General features: G+C 41.9%; 1 protein-coding gene across 1 annotated transcript; it reads left to right on the top strand.

Moving 5' to 3' along the window:
• The first annotated feature begins 370 nt into the window (after positions 1–370).
• On the top strand, positions 371–14,715 carry LOC109920140 (cyclin-dependent kinase 6-like). Its single transcript, XM_048614413.1, has 6 exons — positions 371–388; positions 2,401–2,568; positions 5,169–5,278; positions 7,149–7,199; positions 10,322–10,457; positions 14,516–14,715. Exons 1-6 carry the CDS (start codon positions 371–373, stop codon positions 14,621–14,623), a joined length of 591 nt encoding a protein of 196 aa, XP_048470370.1. The 3' UTR covers positions 14,624–14,715.
• Positions 14,716–14,952: the final 237 nt, after the last annotated feature.

Raw genomic sequence — 14,952 nt, 5'->3', positions numbered from 1 at the left:
TTAATCAAATATTCTGGTTGATCAAGAGGTCCACATAATCAGTGTAAAAACACACAATTATGTGATAGAAACGTAATGCAGGGGGGTATACACATCACTGATGTATAATTAATGCAAGTTTGCCTTAAATAAAACTTAGTGGCAGAGAACCTTCTAAGTCACACCCTCAACTGACTACTCAGACATCATGGAGATCACGATAATAATTCTGGTATTTGAAGTATATGATTTTTGCTGGTTTATTGAGAGTGCCAGTTCATAAGGATGCTGCTGGAGAGTTTGAATTATAAGGAGATGATGGCTAGGCTGGCACTTTTTTTCACTGGAGCGTAGGAGGTTGAGGACTGACCTTATAGAGGTTTATAAAATCATGAGGGGCATAGATAAGGTAAGTAACAAAGGTTGTTTCCTTAGGTGGGGGAGTTGATAACTTGGGGGCATATTTTTAAGGTGAGAGGCAAAAGATTTAAAAGGGACCCTCACACAGAGGGTGGTTCATTTGTGGAATATAAACTGCTGGAGGAAGAAGTGGATGCAGGAATATGGATAGGCAAGGCTTAGAGGGATATGGGCCAAACAGGGGCAAATAGGACTAGTTTAGTTTGGGGAAACTTGGTCAGCATGGACTGGTTGGACCGAAGGGTCTGTTTCCGTGCTGTACGACTCTGGGACACTGTGATTGAGTTTAAGACACTACTATGAAGAATACCTGTAGAGATATCCAGGTCTGAGGTGATTCTGTTCTCTAAACATGCTAATAGGCTCATTTTGTCACTGTTAGGCAGATAAATTCTCCCACTATGGCAAAATTCAGGCCTTTCTACAACTGAAGTTAATGACAGGTATATGTAAGATAAAAGGTCTATAATTTTCACACACATTGATATCATTTATTTTAGAGCTTGGATTTTGAACTAGTGGGCATGTGGGTTATTGTCTATGTGAATGAGGGATTTTAACTTGTCAACATTTCTGGAACCTTGAATTTTAAAAAAAATGAATATGACAGAAAGATTGTGGGGATTTGTTTCATTGGGACAGTGGACAGAATAAACATTGAAGAGCATTAGCTTGGTTTTAGTCAGAAGGATCAGGAATTGCCTTTTTTGTTGCTTGGGGGGGAGGGGGGAATAGCTTAGAAAGCCTTCGTTTTCAATTACCAGAGACCTGGTTGGGCTTGATGTAAAAACAAAACTCTTCCTAAAGAAAGGTGATAATTCAGAAAATAGAGTCATAGAGCACGGAAACAGACTCTTTGGTCCAACCTGTCTGTGCCAACCATGTTCCCAAACTGAACTAGTCCCACCTCAGTGTAAGGATGTAGTTTCAAAATTCCAGACCAGAAGTGTTTGCTTAGAACCCTGAAGGGTTTATTCGAGGCTAAGAAAGTCTAAGCTCAGTTGTGTGAATGATCAAGGAAGTGGCTATCAAACTCTCAGACAAAACCACAGTTTTGAGAGAGAAGGGAATTGTCTCTGCTGTGTGAATTCTGTAAAGTGATGGGTGTGTTGGGTTAGATGGTACTTACTGAATGATTCATAGATCATAGAATCCCTACAGTGCAGAAACAGGCCCTTCAGCCCAACAACTCCACACTGACCTTTGGAGCATCCCACCCAGACCCATCTCCCCAATAACCCACCTAAGCTACACATCCCTGAACACTATGGGCAATTTAGCATGGCCAATCCACCTAACCTGCACATCTTTGGACTGAGGGAGGGAACCAGAACACCCGGAGGAAACCCACGCAGCCGAAGGGAGAACGTGCAAACTCCACACAGACAGTTGCCCAAGGGTGGAATTGAACACGGGTCCCTGGCGCTGTGAGGCAGCAGTGCTAACCACTGAGCCACCGTGCCACCCCAAAGTCTTTCAAATTCTGTCATATGTAATTACCTTGTTTTTTTTTTACTATTTTATCTTTTATTTTGCATAGTAAACTTTTGTTTTAATGTTAAAACACAATCTGTATCATTGTGTACTTGGGTTTGAGTGATAGACCACCTCATAAAATTTTTAAAAATCTGTCAAGTCAGATTAGAATGTCGGGTAACACCATCAACTGAAATCATAATAGTGCCATTCAGGGAAATAGTTAGCCAGTGACAGAGATACCAGTCTGGAATTCCTTTCTGCCAAGCTACAAGACATTGGAATATTGAGAGCACTTTCTGAGATCAGATTGGGTCAGCGAACTATAAATTCACAAACTCCAGAAATGGATGCGGCCACTAAGGATTTTCCATCCTGAGTTCCAGAAAGTGCGTAATTACTAGCCTTTCTCAAATGTACCCACAATCAATAACCTTTCATACTCCTGTACATAACATGGAAACTACACTGTAATTTTCTTTTCAAAATTCTTCACTTTTAACAGTTTTATCATTATGCATTTAGGATATAATGCTGCAACTGTTTAGAGGCCTGGATTTCCTCCATGCAAACCGTGTGGTGCATCGAGATTTGAAGCCACAAAACATCCTGGTTTCAAACAGTGGCCAGGTGAAGTTAGCAGACTTTGGTCTGGCTCGAGTATACAGTTTCAACATGGCACTGACTCCTGTGGTGAGTTCTTTCCGAAATATACTGACCCCTGTTTCCCTTGACAGCTTGGTGGTACCTTGGTGTGTTGAGGCAGCAATGATTTCATGTAAACAGAGCCTTTTCAAGGAAAATGTTCCAGGATCAGCCTTGATCTCCAAACCATGAAATGGACACACTGAGGTTGGATTCAATGCAGCCCATCAAGGTTGGAAGCAAACTGACTAGGGCCACTTAATCACAGAAGAGCCCTGTCTCAGTCTCCCACTCGTAGCAAAACCTCCCCTGTTCAAGGTGGAAGGGCCCAGTAGCCAATTCAATTCACTCCACGTGATATCAAGGAACAGTTGGAGATGCTGGATACTGCAAAGTCTGTGGTCCCTGACAACATTCCGACAATAGTACTGAGGACTGGTGTTCCAGAACTTGCTGCTCCCCTCGCCAAGCTGTTCCAGTACAGCTACAATGCTGTCGTCTCCCGAACAATGTGGAAAATTGCCCAGGTGTGTCCCATGCACAAAAAGCAGGACCAATCCAATCCAGCCAATTATCTCTGTTATCAGTCTACTCTCGATCATTAGCAAATTGACAGAAGGTGTCATCAACAATGCTCTGAAGCAGAACTTGCTTAGCAATAACCTGCTCACAAATGCTCAGTTACGGTTCTGTCAGGGTCACTTAGCTCCTGACCTCATTACAGCCTTGGTTCAAGTATGGATAAAAGAGGTGAATATGAGAGGTGAGGTGAGAGTGATTGCCTTGACATCAGGCTGCATTTGACTGTGGCATCAAAGAACCCTAGAAAAACTAGTCCTTTGGAATCAATGGGTGGAGTGGGGAGAATCCACTGGTCAGTGTCCAGTTGTAACAAGAGCAGGCCAGAGGCTAGGAATAGTCCAGTGAATAACTCTCCTCCTGACTCCCCAGAGACTGCCCACCATCTAGAAGACACAAGTCAGGAGTGTGATGGAATAGTCCCCAGTTGCCTGGATGAGTTCAGTTCCAACAACTCTCAAGCTTGACTCCATCCAGGACAAAGCCACCTGCATGATTGGCACCACATCCACAAAATTCATCTCTGTTCCGCCAACATTTAGTAACAGCAGTGTATACCATCTACGCGATGCAATGAAGTTATTCACTAAGGCTCCTTAGCAAGTTCCAAACCCACCACGACCTGCCTGTAAAAGGACATGTGTAGGAGATACATGAAAACACCACAACCTGCAAGTTCCCCTCCAAGCCACGCACATCCTGACTTGGAAATATATTGCCATTCTTTCACTGTCACTGGGTCAAAATCCTGGAACTCCCTCCCTAAGGGCTTTGTGTGTGTACCTACAGCATGTGGATTGCAGCGGTTCAAGAAGGCAGCTCAGCATCACCTTGTCAAGGGTAGCTAGAGATGGGTAGTAAATGGGTAGTAAACATTTAAAAAAAAAAGTTCCAAGTCAGGATAGTGTATAGATTGGGAAATTGTGACTGGAGTTTCACTGTAGACAAGGCTAGACTATTGCAGAAGTACTTCCCTGGATAATTCACCCTTTCTTGACAAGAGAAATGTATAGCAACATCACAAGTTCAATACATTATAGATAAGTGACCAATAGTAGACCATGAAAGGGTAAAACAGACAGTGGACCCAGTACTTGTCACTTCAGCACTTGCAGATCTGTCAGTTGGTGAGAAAGAACTTCCGAAATGTCCAAAAAAACATGCTTCAATTAGAATAAATCCGCGTTCTGCATTAAGTCCAGGAGACTTTATTTCCTGATGCTCCCTGCCATATATTTTTGCACAGTACACACAGAGGCGTATAACAGACTCACAAGAAGCAGGCGTACAGCAGCGATTCACTTCATGCTGAGTTCATAGACTTAAGTGGGTCTTTAGGGATGTAGTGAAAGGAAGTAATGGATTTATTCGATGGGAAAGGTAAAAATAACCAGAAAATACATTTCCTGTGTTTATTAAAGTTTAATGCAAAAACGGAATATAGCCAACAAAAAAATTCCTCCTGTTCTTAAAATCACATTTGAGGCTTTACTGATGCATTTGTGCATTCTTAAAATTAGCTCCTCTAAAGAAGCACACTACTTGGCTTATCAGGCGTGAAACTGTTTGATTTAATCATATTGATTAAATTTGCATTTGAGAATCTTTATTATAATATAGGTGGAGCCCTCTCTTGTCTTTGAAGCAGATTCCTCCATTTTTTAAATGTGGGAATGAAAATACCTAGTCACGGAAACAGACCCTTCGGTCCAACCAGTCCATGCTGAACATTATCCCAAACCAAACTAGTCCCGCCTGCCTGTTCCTGGCCCGTATCCCTCCAAACTTTTCCTATTCATATATCCATCCAAATGTCTGTTAAATGTTGTAATTGTACCCGCATCCACTCCTCCACTTCATCAGGAAGTTCATTCCACATGCGAACCACCCTCTGTGTAAAAAAATTTGCCATTTATGTCTTTGTATTTTCAACTAGCTTCCCCCTTCTGCCAGCACCCCATCGCCCCAGATCCATTCCTGCCCTGATATCCAGTGGTTTTGTTTTGCTTACCAGAGCTTAAAATCTGTTTTGAAGAGAAGTTGTTTGAGCTGATCTCTCTCTTGTTCAGGTTGTTACTCTGTGGTACAGAGCACCCGAAGTGCTTTTGTATTCCCGATACACAGCAGCTGTTGACATTTGGAGTGTTGGCTGCATATTTGCTGAAATGCTTCAACTCAGGTAAAATATCAGTTAGCTTACTGATGATAAATGCAGGGATTTAGTCAGAGATTTGTGTCCATGAGTATTCCCTTTTAAGTCTTTGATGCCTTTAAATTTAATCTGGGGAGTTATTGATTCTTGTAACATTCTAATCGATGTAAAGTTAGCAGTTTATTATTGTAATTCCTAAGTTCTTGCACTGTGCTGGGTCAAATCCATTCCCATAGATTTCTTCCCTAAATGTAGCCCCCTTTCTCTGCCGTACCATAGTTTCATCATGGGTGCCCTGGTTTGTGATGCAGAGTGATGCCAACTGCACATGTTCAGCTCCTGCCCCAGCTGAGATTACTATGGACCACTCTCTTTCTCAAACTCTCTCCTTGCCTGAGGTGTGCTGACCCCTAGGGAAGCCCGTCAGCTTCCTCTCTACTGAGAGAGCACACCTGTCGTCCGATAGGACTATGGCAACCTTATCTTTATAGTTTCATCCTTTGCCGTATTGTGTCCCCATCTTCTGGCATACTGTAAACCCCCTGTAATCCCATTTTCTGCCATATTATTGATCCATTGTGATCTCATTATGGGAGATCTGACCCATTTGCTGCATGTACCATAATTCCAGTCTTTACTGTATTGTACGTGCCCACCTCTCTGCCCTATCTTTTCTGTCTTGTCACCCTGTATTTTTGCCATATCGAACCTCATAATCTTGCTGTTTTGAATAATACAATCTCATGTAGCATTGTTCTCTATCTAGATTCATGTAACACTATGTAAATGCAGTATATTGCCATATAATAAAGACAGTTAACTCTTGTCTCTACCATACAATAATTCCATTATTTAAAACACCATAAACCTGACGGAACCTGGCACTCTATCATATAACCTGGGTTGTGCCACATTGTAACACCATCCTGTATTCCATTATAATTCCATGTAACCTCGTTCTCTGATATGTTGTAGGAAACATTGCAAAGGAGAAAATGTACTGTAGCCCAAAATTTAACTAGCTTTGATTGGAAGGATTTTGTGAAATTAGAATTTGTGTGATAAATTCTTAACTGATATCAGGCTAAGATTGGAGCTCACCCTGCTGTTGCAAAAGGCTGAACTATTTTAATCTTGGTTGCAGTTATAACCATAGAAACCCTACATGTGGAAACAGGCCCTTCAGCCCAACCAGTCCACACTGACCCTCAGAGCATCCCACCCAGACCCACCCCCCTAATCTACACATGCCTGAACACTACAGGCAATTTAGCATGGCCAATCCACCTAGCCTGCACATCTTTGGACTGTGGGAGGAAACTGGAGTACCCACAGGAAACCCGCACAGATACAGGGTAAATGTGCAAACTCCACACAGACAGTTGCCTGAGGGTGGAATTGAACCTGAGTCCCTGGTGCTGTGAGGTAGCAATGCTAACCACTGAGCCACCATGCCACTCCACAGGCAACTTAATCCAAAAACAGATTGAAGCAAAACAACCAGTTTAAAGAATGTGAGTTTCTGATCATTGTTTCACAGAAAAATGTAACAGTCTGCTCTTAACAAGAGGTTGACATTATGTCAGTGAATAGAATTGAAATCTATACAATTAAATACATTCAATATTTTAAAAAAGATTAACTGTCGAGAGGGTAAAAAGGGTGAATGAGACTGAAAGATGAAGCATAGCTAGAGGAAATTACATTACATGGAGGGCATTGAGTGACATGACACTGTGCAGAGCAGTGAAAACGCGACAATTATTCAGGAATTCGATGATGTTGAGATTCAAAGAAAGATGTACTTTAATATCTACAGGGACTGAAGGAGAAGTAAGAAATGTTGCGCATTTAACAGTAAAAGAATCTCATTATTTGACTTTTTTTTTAATTTTAGACCCTTTCTTTGTGGGATTTCAGATATTAATCAACTGCAAAAAATATTTGAGTAAGTATCACACTGATCCACAGATGATTTATTTTGTTAGAACCCAGGGCTCAAACATGATGAGTGCTGATAATAAATTACCCGTGGAGTTCTATCATTTCCCTGCCCATTCAGCGGGTAATACAGTTTGATAGTGATGGTTGCAGTTAACCGGCATAAACCCTCGTGACTAATTTATGAGGTTCGGGGGAAAAGGCTAGGGTTGGAGTCTAAATTGGGCACCTCTTTGAAAGAACCAGCATAGACATAATGCCCTCTTCCGGTACTCTTACTCTGTCACTGCAGTCAGTCTTATTTGAGAAAGAATTTCATTTTTACAGCCTGGCAGCTATTCTAAGTCTAGAATATTAACTTATCTTTACTGTAATGCTGTCAGACTCTCTTGCATATTTCTGACCCCCTACAGTTTATTCCTTGTTATCCCAAGAATACTGTCTATTGCTGTTAATGAGATTTAACCTTTCACTGTGATATGCTGCCATACATATAATTGCACAAAGTTAAATAGCAGGTCAAGAACGGCAGAGGAGAAGAAGATTGGAGTATCAGAAGAAGCTAGTTAGGAACATAAAAACAGATAGTAATGAGCTTCTACAGTTAAATAAAAAGGAAAGTGAGTGTCGGTCCTCTAGAAAGTGAGATGGCGAGTTGAGAGTAGAAAATAAGGAAATGGTAGATGAAATAAATAAGCATTTTGCTTCTGTCTCAGCTTCAGAGTAATTGCTATAAATATTGAAGATGGAGGGGAGAAAGGTACATGGTAAAAAGTGCAGTCACCAGGGAAGTAGTAGTGAATAAACTGCTGTGGCCGGGGGTGGGGGCTAACAGACACTAGGCTTCATCCTGTGCTTTAAAAGAAATGACTAATGGGATACTGTGTGTTAATTTTTCAAGATTCACTAGATTCTGGAAAGGCTCTGTCAGATCTGAAAGTAGCAAATGTAACTATGAAGCCGGTTACCTCGATGGCTGTCATGTGGAAGGGCTTTGGAATCGATTGTTAAGAAGGTTATGTCTGCAATTTAGAAAATCTCAAGGTAATCAGGAAGAGTTGGCATGGTTTCATCAAAGGGGAATCATGTTTAACTAGTTTATTGGGCTCTTTGAAGGAGTAGCATGTGCTGTGGATAAAGGAGACCTGTAGGCATACTGTACTTGGATTTCCAGAAGGCATTTAACAAGATGTCACATAACCAGTTATTACCCACAGTACAAGCTCATAGTGCAGGGGATAATAGATTAGCAAGGATAGAAGATTGGCTGGCTGGCAGAAAACAGAGCACATGCAAAAATGGGTCTTTTTCTGATTGGCAGGATATGACAAGTGGACTCCGTCAAGAGTCTGTGCTGGAGTTCAGCATTTTATAGTGTATTTTAGTTACTTGAATGAGAGGAGTGAAGGCTAAATTTGCAGATGACACAAAGTTAGGTAGGAAAATGTGTTGTGAAGAGGGCACAGATTGCAGACTGATTATGGACAAAGTGAGCGGGCAAAAATCTGGCAGATGGAGTGTAATGTGGGAAAATGTGAAATGGTTCACTTTGGCAAGAAAAATTTAAAAAAGAGCATTACTTAGAGAATATTTGACAAATTCTAAGGTACAGGGGAGTCTGTGTTCTGGTGCATTGTCACAAAAAGTTAGTGTGCGGGTACAGCAAGTGATTAAGAAGGTTAAAGGAATTCTTTCCTTTATTACAAGAGGAATTGAGCATAAAAGTAAGAATCAAACACAAAACACTGAAGAAACTCAGCAGGCCTATTAGTATCTGTGGAGAGAGAAACAGAATTAATGTTTCAACTCTCGTTTAGAACTTTTTGCCTTGGAGGCACTTCATAAGAGGTTTGCTAGATTGGTATCTGGAATTAACACATCGTCGAATGAAATATTATTAGGATGCAGGTAGAAAGACTCTTGTTAGACAAGAGAATCATGGGTCACTGGGCATTGGAGTAAATATGGAATTCGAAATGCAATGTATTGAGCATAGGAGTAGGTCAGCGAGTTTACTTCTGTTTCTAAATTGTATGTTTATGTACCAGAATCTCAAATACCAGCTACTCTCCTCGTGAGGAGGTCCGAGGCTGAGAATTCTGTGTTGAGCAACTCATCTCCTGATTCCTAACATCGGTTTATAAGGAACAAGTCAGTGGTGTAAGACTTGTCTGGAACTTGACTCAATTTAGAATGAAGCAACTTGGTTATTTGGCCACATCGGCTACATTAAAAGTTAACTGTTGCTATTACTAACACACATCTACAGAATGCACAGCGGCACCTCTCCGCGGCTCCTTTGACAGCACCTTCCAAAGTCATGACCTGTACCACCTAGAAGGACAAGGGCAGCAGATACATCAGAACATCACCACCCACAAGTCCCCTCCAAACCTGACTTTGAAATATATTGCCATTCCTTCACTGTCGCTGAATCAAAATCCTGGAACAGTGAGTGTTAGTCCACTTCAAGGGCTGCAGTGTTACAAGAAGGCAGCTCACTACCGCCTTCTCATGGGCAATTAGAGATGGATAATAAGTGCTAGTCAACAGCAATCACATCCCATCAACCACCTTCTCTGAGACTATTAGGAATACACAAAAATTAGTCCCCTCCTTCGTAGGGCTTGTTCCATAAGCAAATATAAAAAAATACTTGGCCCGGAACGGACACTTTAACCACCCCAGTCCCCTGCACCACAAATCACAAGAATTTCTGATTGGACCGAATATGAAACAGGTGAATCCACATTTCTGCTGATGCTCACATCGACTGACAATAAAGGTGCAACTTAAATAAAGCCCACGCTGCTTTCCTTGGAAAAGAACGTTCAGAGGAGATTTGATAGAGGACAAAGGGCGCGTGGGTACAAATCAATTGACAGAAGAAGCCAAATTGACGCACAGAAAGCTATATTCATACAGCAGGAAGTAAGGTGTGAAATACATTGCGTGAGAGTATGGTCGAGGCAGGTTCAACCAAAGCAGTTAAAAGAGAATTAGTTGGTGAGCTCACGAGGAACAGTATGCAGGGTTATTTGCGTTGAAAGTGGTCGTTCACTAACCACATCGTTAACAGGTCTTTAATGAGCTGCTGTACTTGGAGTAACCTTAGCCTTATCTTCACAGTATGCTCGGTCTTCCTGATGAAGAGGAATGGCCTACAGATGCTCCACTGCCCTACAGCTCCTTTACTGCCAAGCCTCTAAAACCAATTGAAGATTTACTGCCTCAGATTGACTCATTGGGAAAAGACTTACTACTTGTGAGTTTGCCTGTCTGATAATTTAGTGTTTCAGAGATAGTAGGAACTGCAGATGCTGGAGAATCTGAGATAACAAGGTGTAGAGCTGGATGAACACAGCAGGCCAAGCAGCATCAGAGAAGCAGGAACGCTGATGTTTTGGGCCTAGATCCTTCTTCAGAAAATCACAAGTTTTCTGAAGAAGGATCTAGGCCCGAAACATCAGCGTTCCTGCTTCTCTGATGCTGCTTGGCCTGCTGTGTTCATCCAGCTCTACACCTTGTTATCTCTGATAATTTAGTGTTCTGTTTGAATAATAGTAACTTACATTTATCTGGCTGCCTCCTAAACATAGAAAGCAGGATCAGGAGCAGGCCATTCAGCCCTTCCAGATAAGAAAGCTATGCTGCAGGAATGATATAAAACAAAAACAAATGTAACGTCTTGTGGAAATCCCAGAACCTGGGACCTAGACAACTGATGGCATAGCAACCAGTAGTCAAACAATTAAAATCAGGGATGTGCAAGAGATCAGAATTGGAGGAATTCAGATATTTCCGAGGGTTGTGAAGATGTAACAGATTTCAGAGATGGGAAAGAAGTCACAGGAGAATTTGGAAATAAGGAGGAGAATTTTAAAAGTGAGATATTGCTTGTTTGGGTCCTGGTCTAAGCCAATGAGCATAGGACTAATAGGGGAATTCAGACACGAGCAATAAAGTTTTGGATGACCTTACTTTTACTGGGGGCACAATGTAGAAGAGTAACCAGGTTTAAACAAATCGTTGGATATAATCTTCTTTCTAGTTTTACTGTGTACGCCTGATTTCTATTCACTGCCCCCTCCTCAACCATACACATACTCTCAGATGCACACACACACACACACACACCCACGTCCACACCTACGCACTCATGCAAATACACACTCGTTCATTATTACACACATATACGCATACACACACACATGTTCATATACACAAACACATATTCATGGACACACACATATGCACACACTCATACATACACTCGCATATACACATACTCATATATACACACATATAGACATGCACACTCCTACAATCACACACACACTCACATACATACACACATTCATATATACAGATACACACTCATGTACACACATGCACATTCTCATACACGGACAGTCATATACATACACCTACACAGTCACATAGACATGCATACATATTCACATACACACACACATATACACACAGTGATCCTCACAATGATCCACACAGTGATTGCCTTGTGTCATTGATAATAAAGCTCCAGTACAATAAATCATTTTCATTTGAAAACTTTTTTATTGACTTTCCCTCTGCTGTTGGTTATTTAACTCTTGAACTGTCTTCATTTCTTCAGTCTATTCCACTTGCTCCTCCCCTCCCCTCCCCTCAGTGCCATGACATGTCTTCTGTGTTATATATGTCACATAGCCATGTGGTTTTCAAATCCATCACACTTTGAACATGCTCCTCTTCCCCCACTTTTCCTGTATTCAGCTTGTTTAAGTGATTTTAACTGGAAGTAGAGACAACATAACGTTTAGGCGATTAGTGTTCAGCTGCTCTCAGTATCGGTCTGGATTTACAGGAATAACGGTCAATTTGTGGTGGAGAAGAGGAAGAAGGTGTTTTTTTTTGCTTGAGGCAATACTGGTCCAGAATAAAATGCAATAAAAATGGTTGAGTCACCAGGTTAGTGGGATATTGCAGTATCCAGTGCAGCCACTGGAGGACCTTTCTGAGCTACAGAATGAACAGAGCTCTCATGCAGAGGGGACAATGCACAGCAACATTTTAGTTTTCCTTTTAACTTCCTAAACAACAGCCATTAAAACTAAATTAGCCAAAAAAAAAGTTAGAAACAGGGAATTCCAGTACTTCAAAACACAGTGAACACAATTGGGGCAGATTTTCCTCTGTCTCCCTAGTGTAGTTCCCAGTAAGCCAGGCTAAACAGGCCACCAGGCCTTCAGAAGAAGGGTCTAGGCCCGAAACGTCAGCCTTCCTGCTCCTCTGATGCTGCTTGGCCTGCTGTGTTCATCCAGCTCTACACCTTGTTATCTAAAGGGAACCACCTCTTTGACTCCTTAGTACCCATTGCCAATCCAGAATTTTCCCCTGGAAGTAAAGTCAAGTGTTTAGTACATCTGATTTTTTCCCCTTGACATTGCAGCTCGCCAACATAGAACTTCTTCATAGAATCCCTACAGTGTGGAAACAGGCCCTTCAGCCCAACAAAACCACACTGACCCCAGGAGCATCCCACCCTGTACCATTCCCCTATAAACCACCTAATCTACACATCCCTGGACACTATGGGTAATTTAACATAGCCAATCCACCTAGCCTGCACATCTTTGGACTGTGGGAGGAAACTGGTGCACCCAGACAAGGGGAGAATGTGCAGCCTCCACACAGACAGTCACCCTAGGGTGGGATCGAACCCAGGTCCCCGGTGCTGTGAGGCAGCAGTGCTAACCACTGAGCCACCATGCCACCTGGTGGAGGTATTGTATTGGAGGCAAATAAACTAAATATATAATTTCATAATTATGCTCCCAAAAGTTGCACCGAAGCAACAAAATGTGTTTGGGAATGTTGTAAATGTTGTGAAGAAGTTTAAATTTTAACCATCCAAAGGGCGACACATTGGCTCAGTGGTTAGCACTGCTGCCTCACAGCGCCAGGGACCCGGGTTTGATTCCAGCTTCGGGTGACTGTCTGTGTGGAGTTTGAACGTTCCCACTGTATCTGCGTGGGTTTCCTCCGGGTGCTCCGGTTTCCTCCCACAGCCCAAAGATGTGCAGACTAGGTGGATTGGCCGTGCTAAATTGCCCATAGTGTCCACGGATGTGTAGGCTAGGTGGATTAGCCATGGGAAATACAGGGTTACAGGAATAGGGTATGGGTCTGGGTGGGATGCTGTTTGAAGGGGCAGTGTGGACTCGATGGGCCAAATGGCCTGCTTCCACACTGTATGGATTCTGTGAGTGTAATCAGATGTCAGGTAATGGGCCGTGCCCCCAGTTGTTTCAAACGTTTGCAAAACAAAAAGCACCTAATTTCCTAGGTCTCTTGTGATGCAGTCGTAGTGTTGCTGTCTTTGAGCCTGGAGCACGTAGGTTGAAGTTCCATAAACATCTTTGGACAGGTTGATTGTAAAATATCTTATGGGAAAAAAAAGCACAGACTTTTGATTGGGTTAAACCACATGCATACAATCAAAGTTTGTGGTATGCTTCTTTTTCAGGGTGACCCCTGTAGGATAAGACAGGAAAGATGAGGCAGCATCATAAGATGACATTATAGGTCATTAGGGAAGGGGGTGGTGGAGGGTCTGTTAGCTCATTTGGCTGATCACTGGTCTATAATGTAGCATCACACCCATAGCTTGGATTCTGTTCCCACACCAGCTAGTAAGGGTCCCTGCCAAAGTTGCCTTTAGATCCCAAGGCACTAATTGAAGCAAGGCTGGGGTCCCACTCATCATCCACTCACCAGCACCAGAGTAAATTAAGTAATCATTTACCTCAATTTGTGTGACTTTGTGTGGCTGTGGCTATCTTTACAACAATGATTACTATTCAAGTGATATTTCCTTTGCAGTCATGAAAGGCAATTAGTAAACCTTTAGCTCCGCTGGTTCAAAACAACATTACATCTTGTTGAAATAGAAGCAAGAAGTTGCTGGATAAGCTTAGCAGATCTGGCAGCCTCTGTGGAGAGAGAAGCAGAGTTCACATTTCGAGTTTGAGATTTGTTTTCTTCAGAACTTTGACACTCTGGAAAGTCATAATTTTGGATTTGAAATGTGTTTTTCTCTCTCCACAGATGCTGCCAGACATGCTGAGTTTGTCCAGCACTTCCTGTATTTATTTCCGATCACCAGCATCCACGTTGTTTTGCTTCCAATATATTGTACTGCTTTTGTTAACTAAAGTATTTTCTATATCACCTATGAGAGGAAAGTGTTTTCTTAATGTTTAGCCTTTGTTATGGTTTGCCAATTTTAACCACTTTTGCTTTACTTTCCCACTTATCTTTCAGAAATGCCTTCATTTCAATCCGGATCAAAGAGCATCCACCTACGAGGCACTTGCCCATCCTTATTTTAGTGAACCGCCCGAACATTTTGAGGTCAGCAGTCACGAATGAGTAGGAGAACACTTTGTGTTGAACAAAATGTAGACTCATTTCTAATTAATATCCACACTGAGTACAGAATTAAAATGGAGAAGCAGCGTGAATGTAAACTATTATAGGCGCAGAATAGTGAAATAGTTTCCATCTATTTCAGTTTGTGACTATAATTGAAAAGTACATCATCAGATACAAAGCACTTTGAAGCATCCAAAGGTCAAGGAAGGTGCTATATAAATGCAGCTTTTTTTTTAAACACGACTTGTTTTAGATGATGCAAGGTGGTTGTTGAGGTAAAATGTGTTGTCATTATTAGAGTGTTGTCCTTTTTAATCTTCGATTGC

This window comes from Rhincodon typus, chromosome 30 (assembly GCF_021869965.1).
Source record: "Rhincodon typus isolate 14 chromosome 30, sRhiTyp1.1, whole genome shotgun sequence".
NCBI lineage: Eukaryota > Metazoa > Chordata > Chondrichthyes > Orectolobiformes > Rhincodontidae > Rhincodon > Rhincodon typus.
Note: the sequence above shows the minus strand (reverse complement) of the source record. Positions and strands in the feature narration are given on the sequence as shown.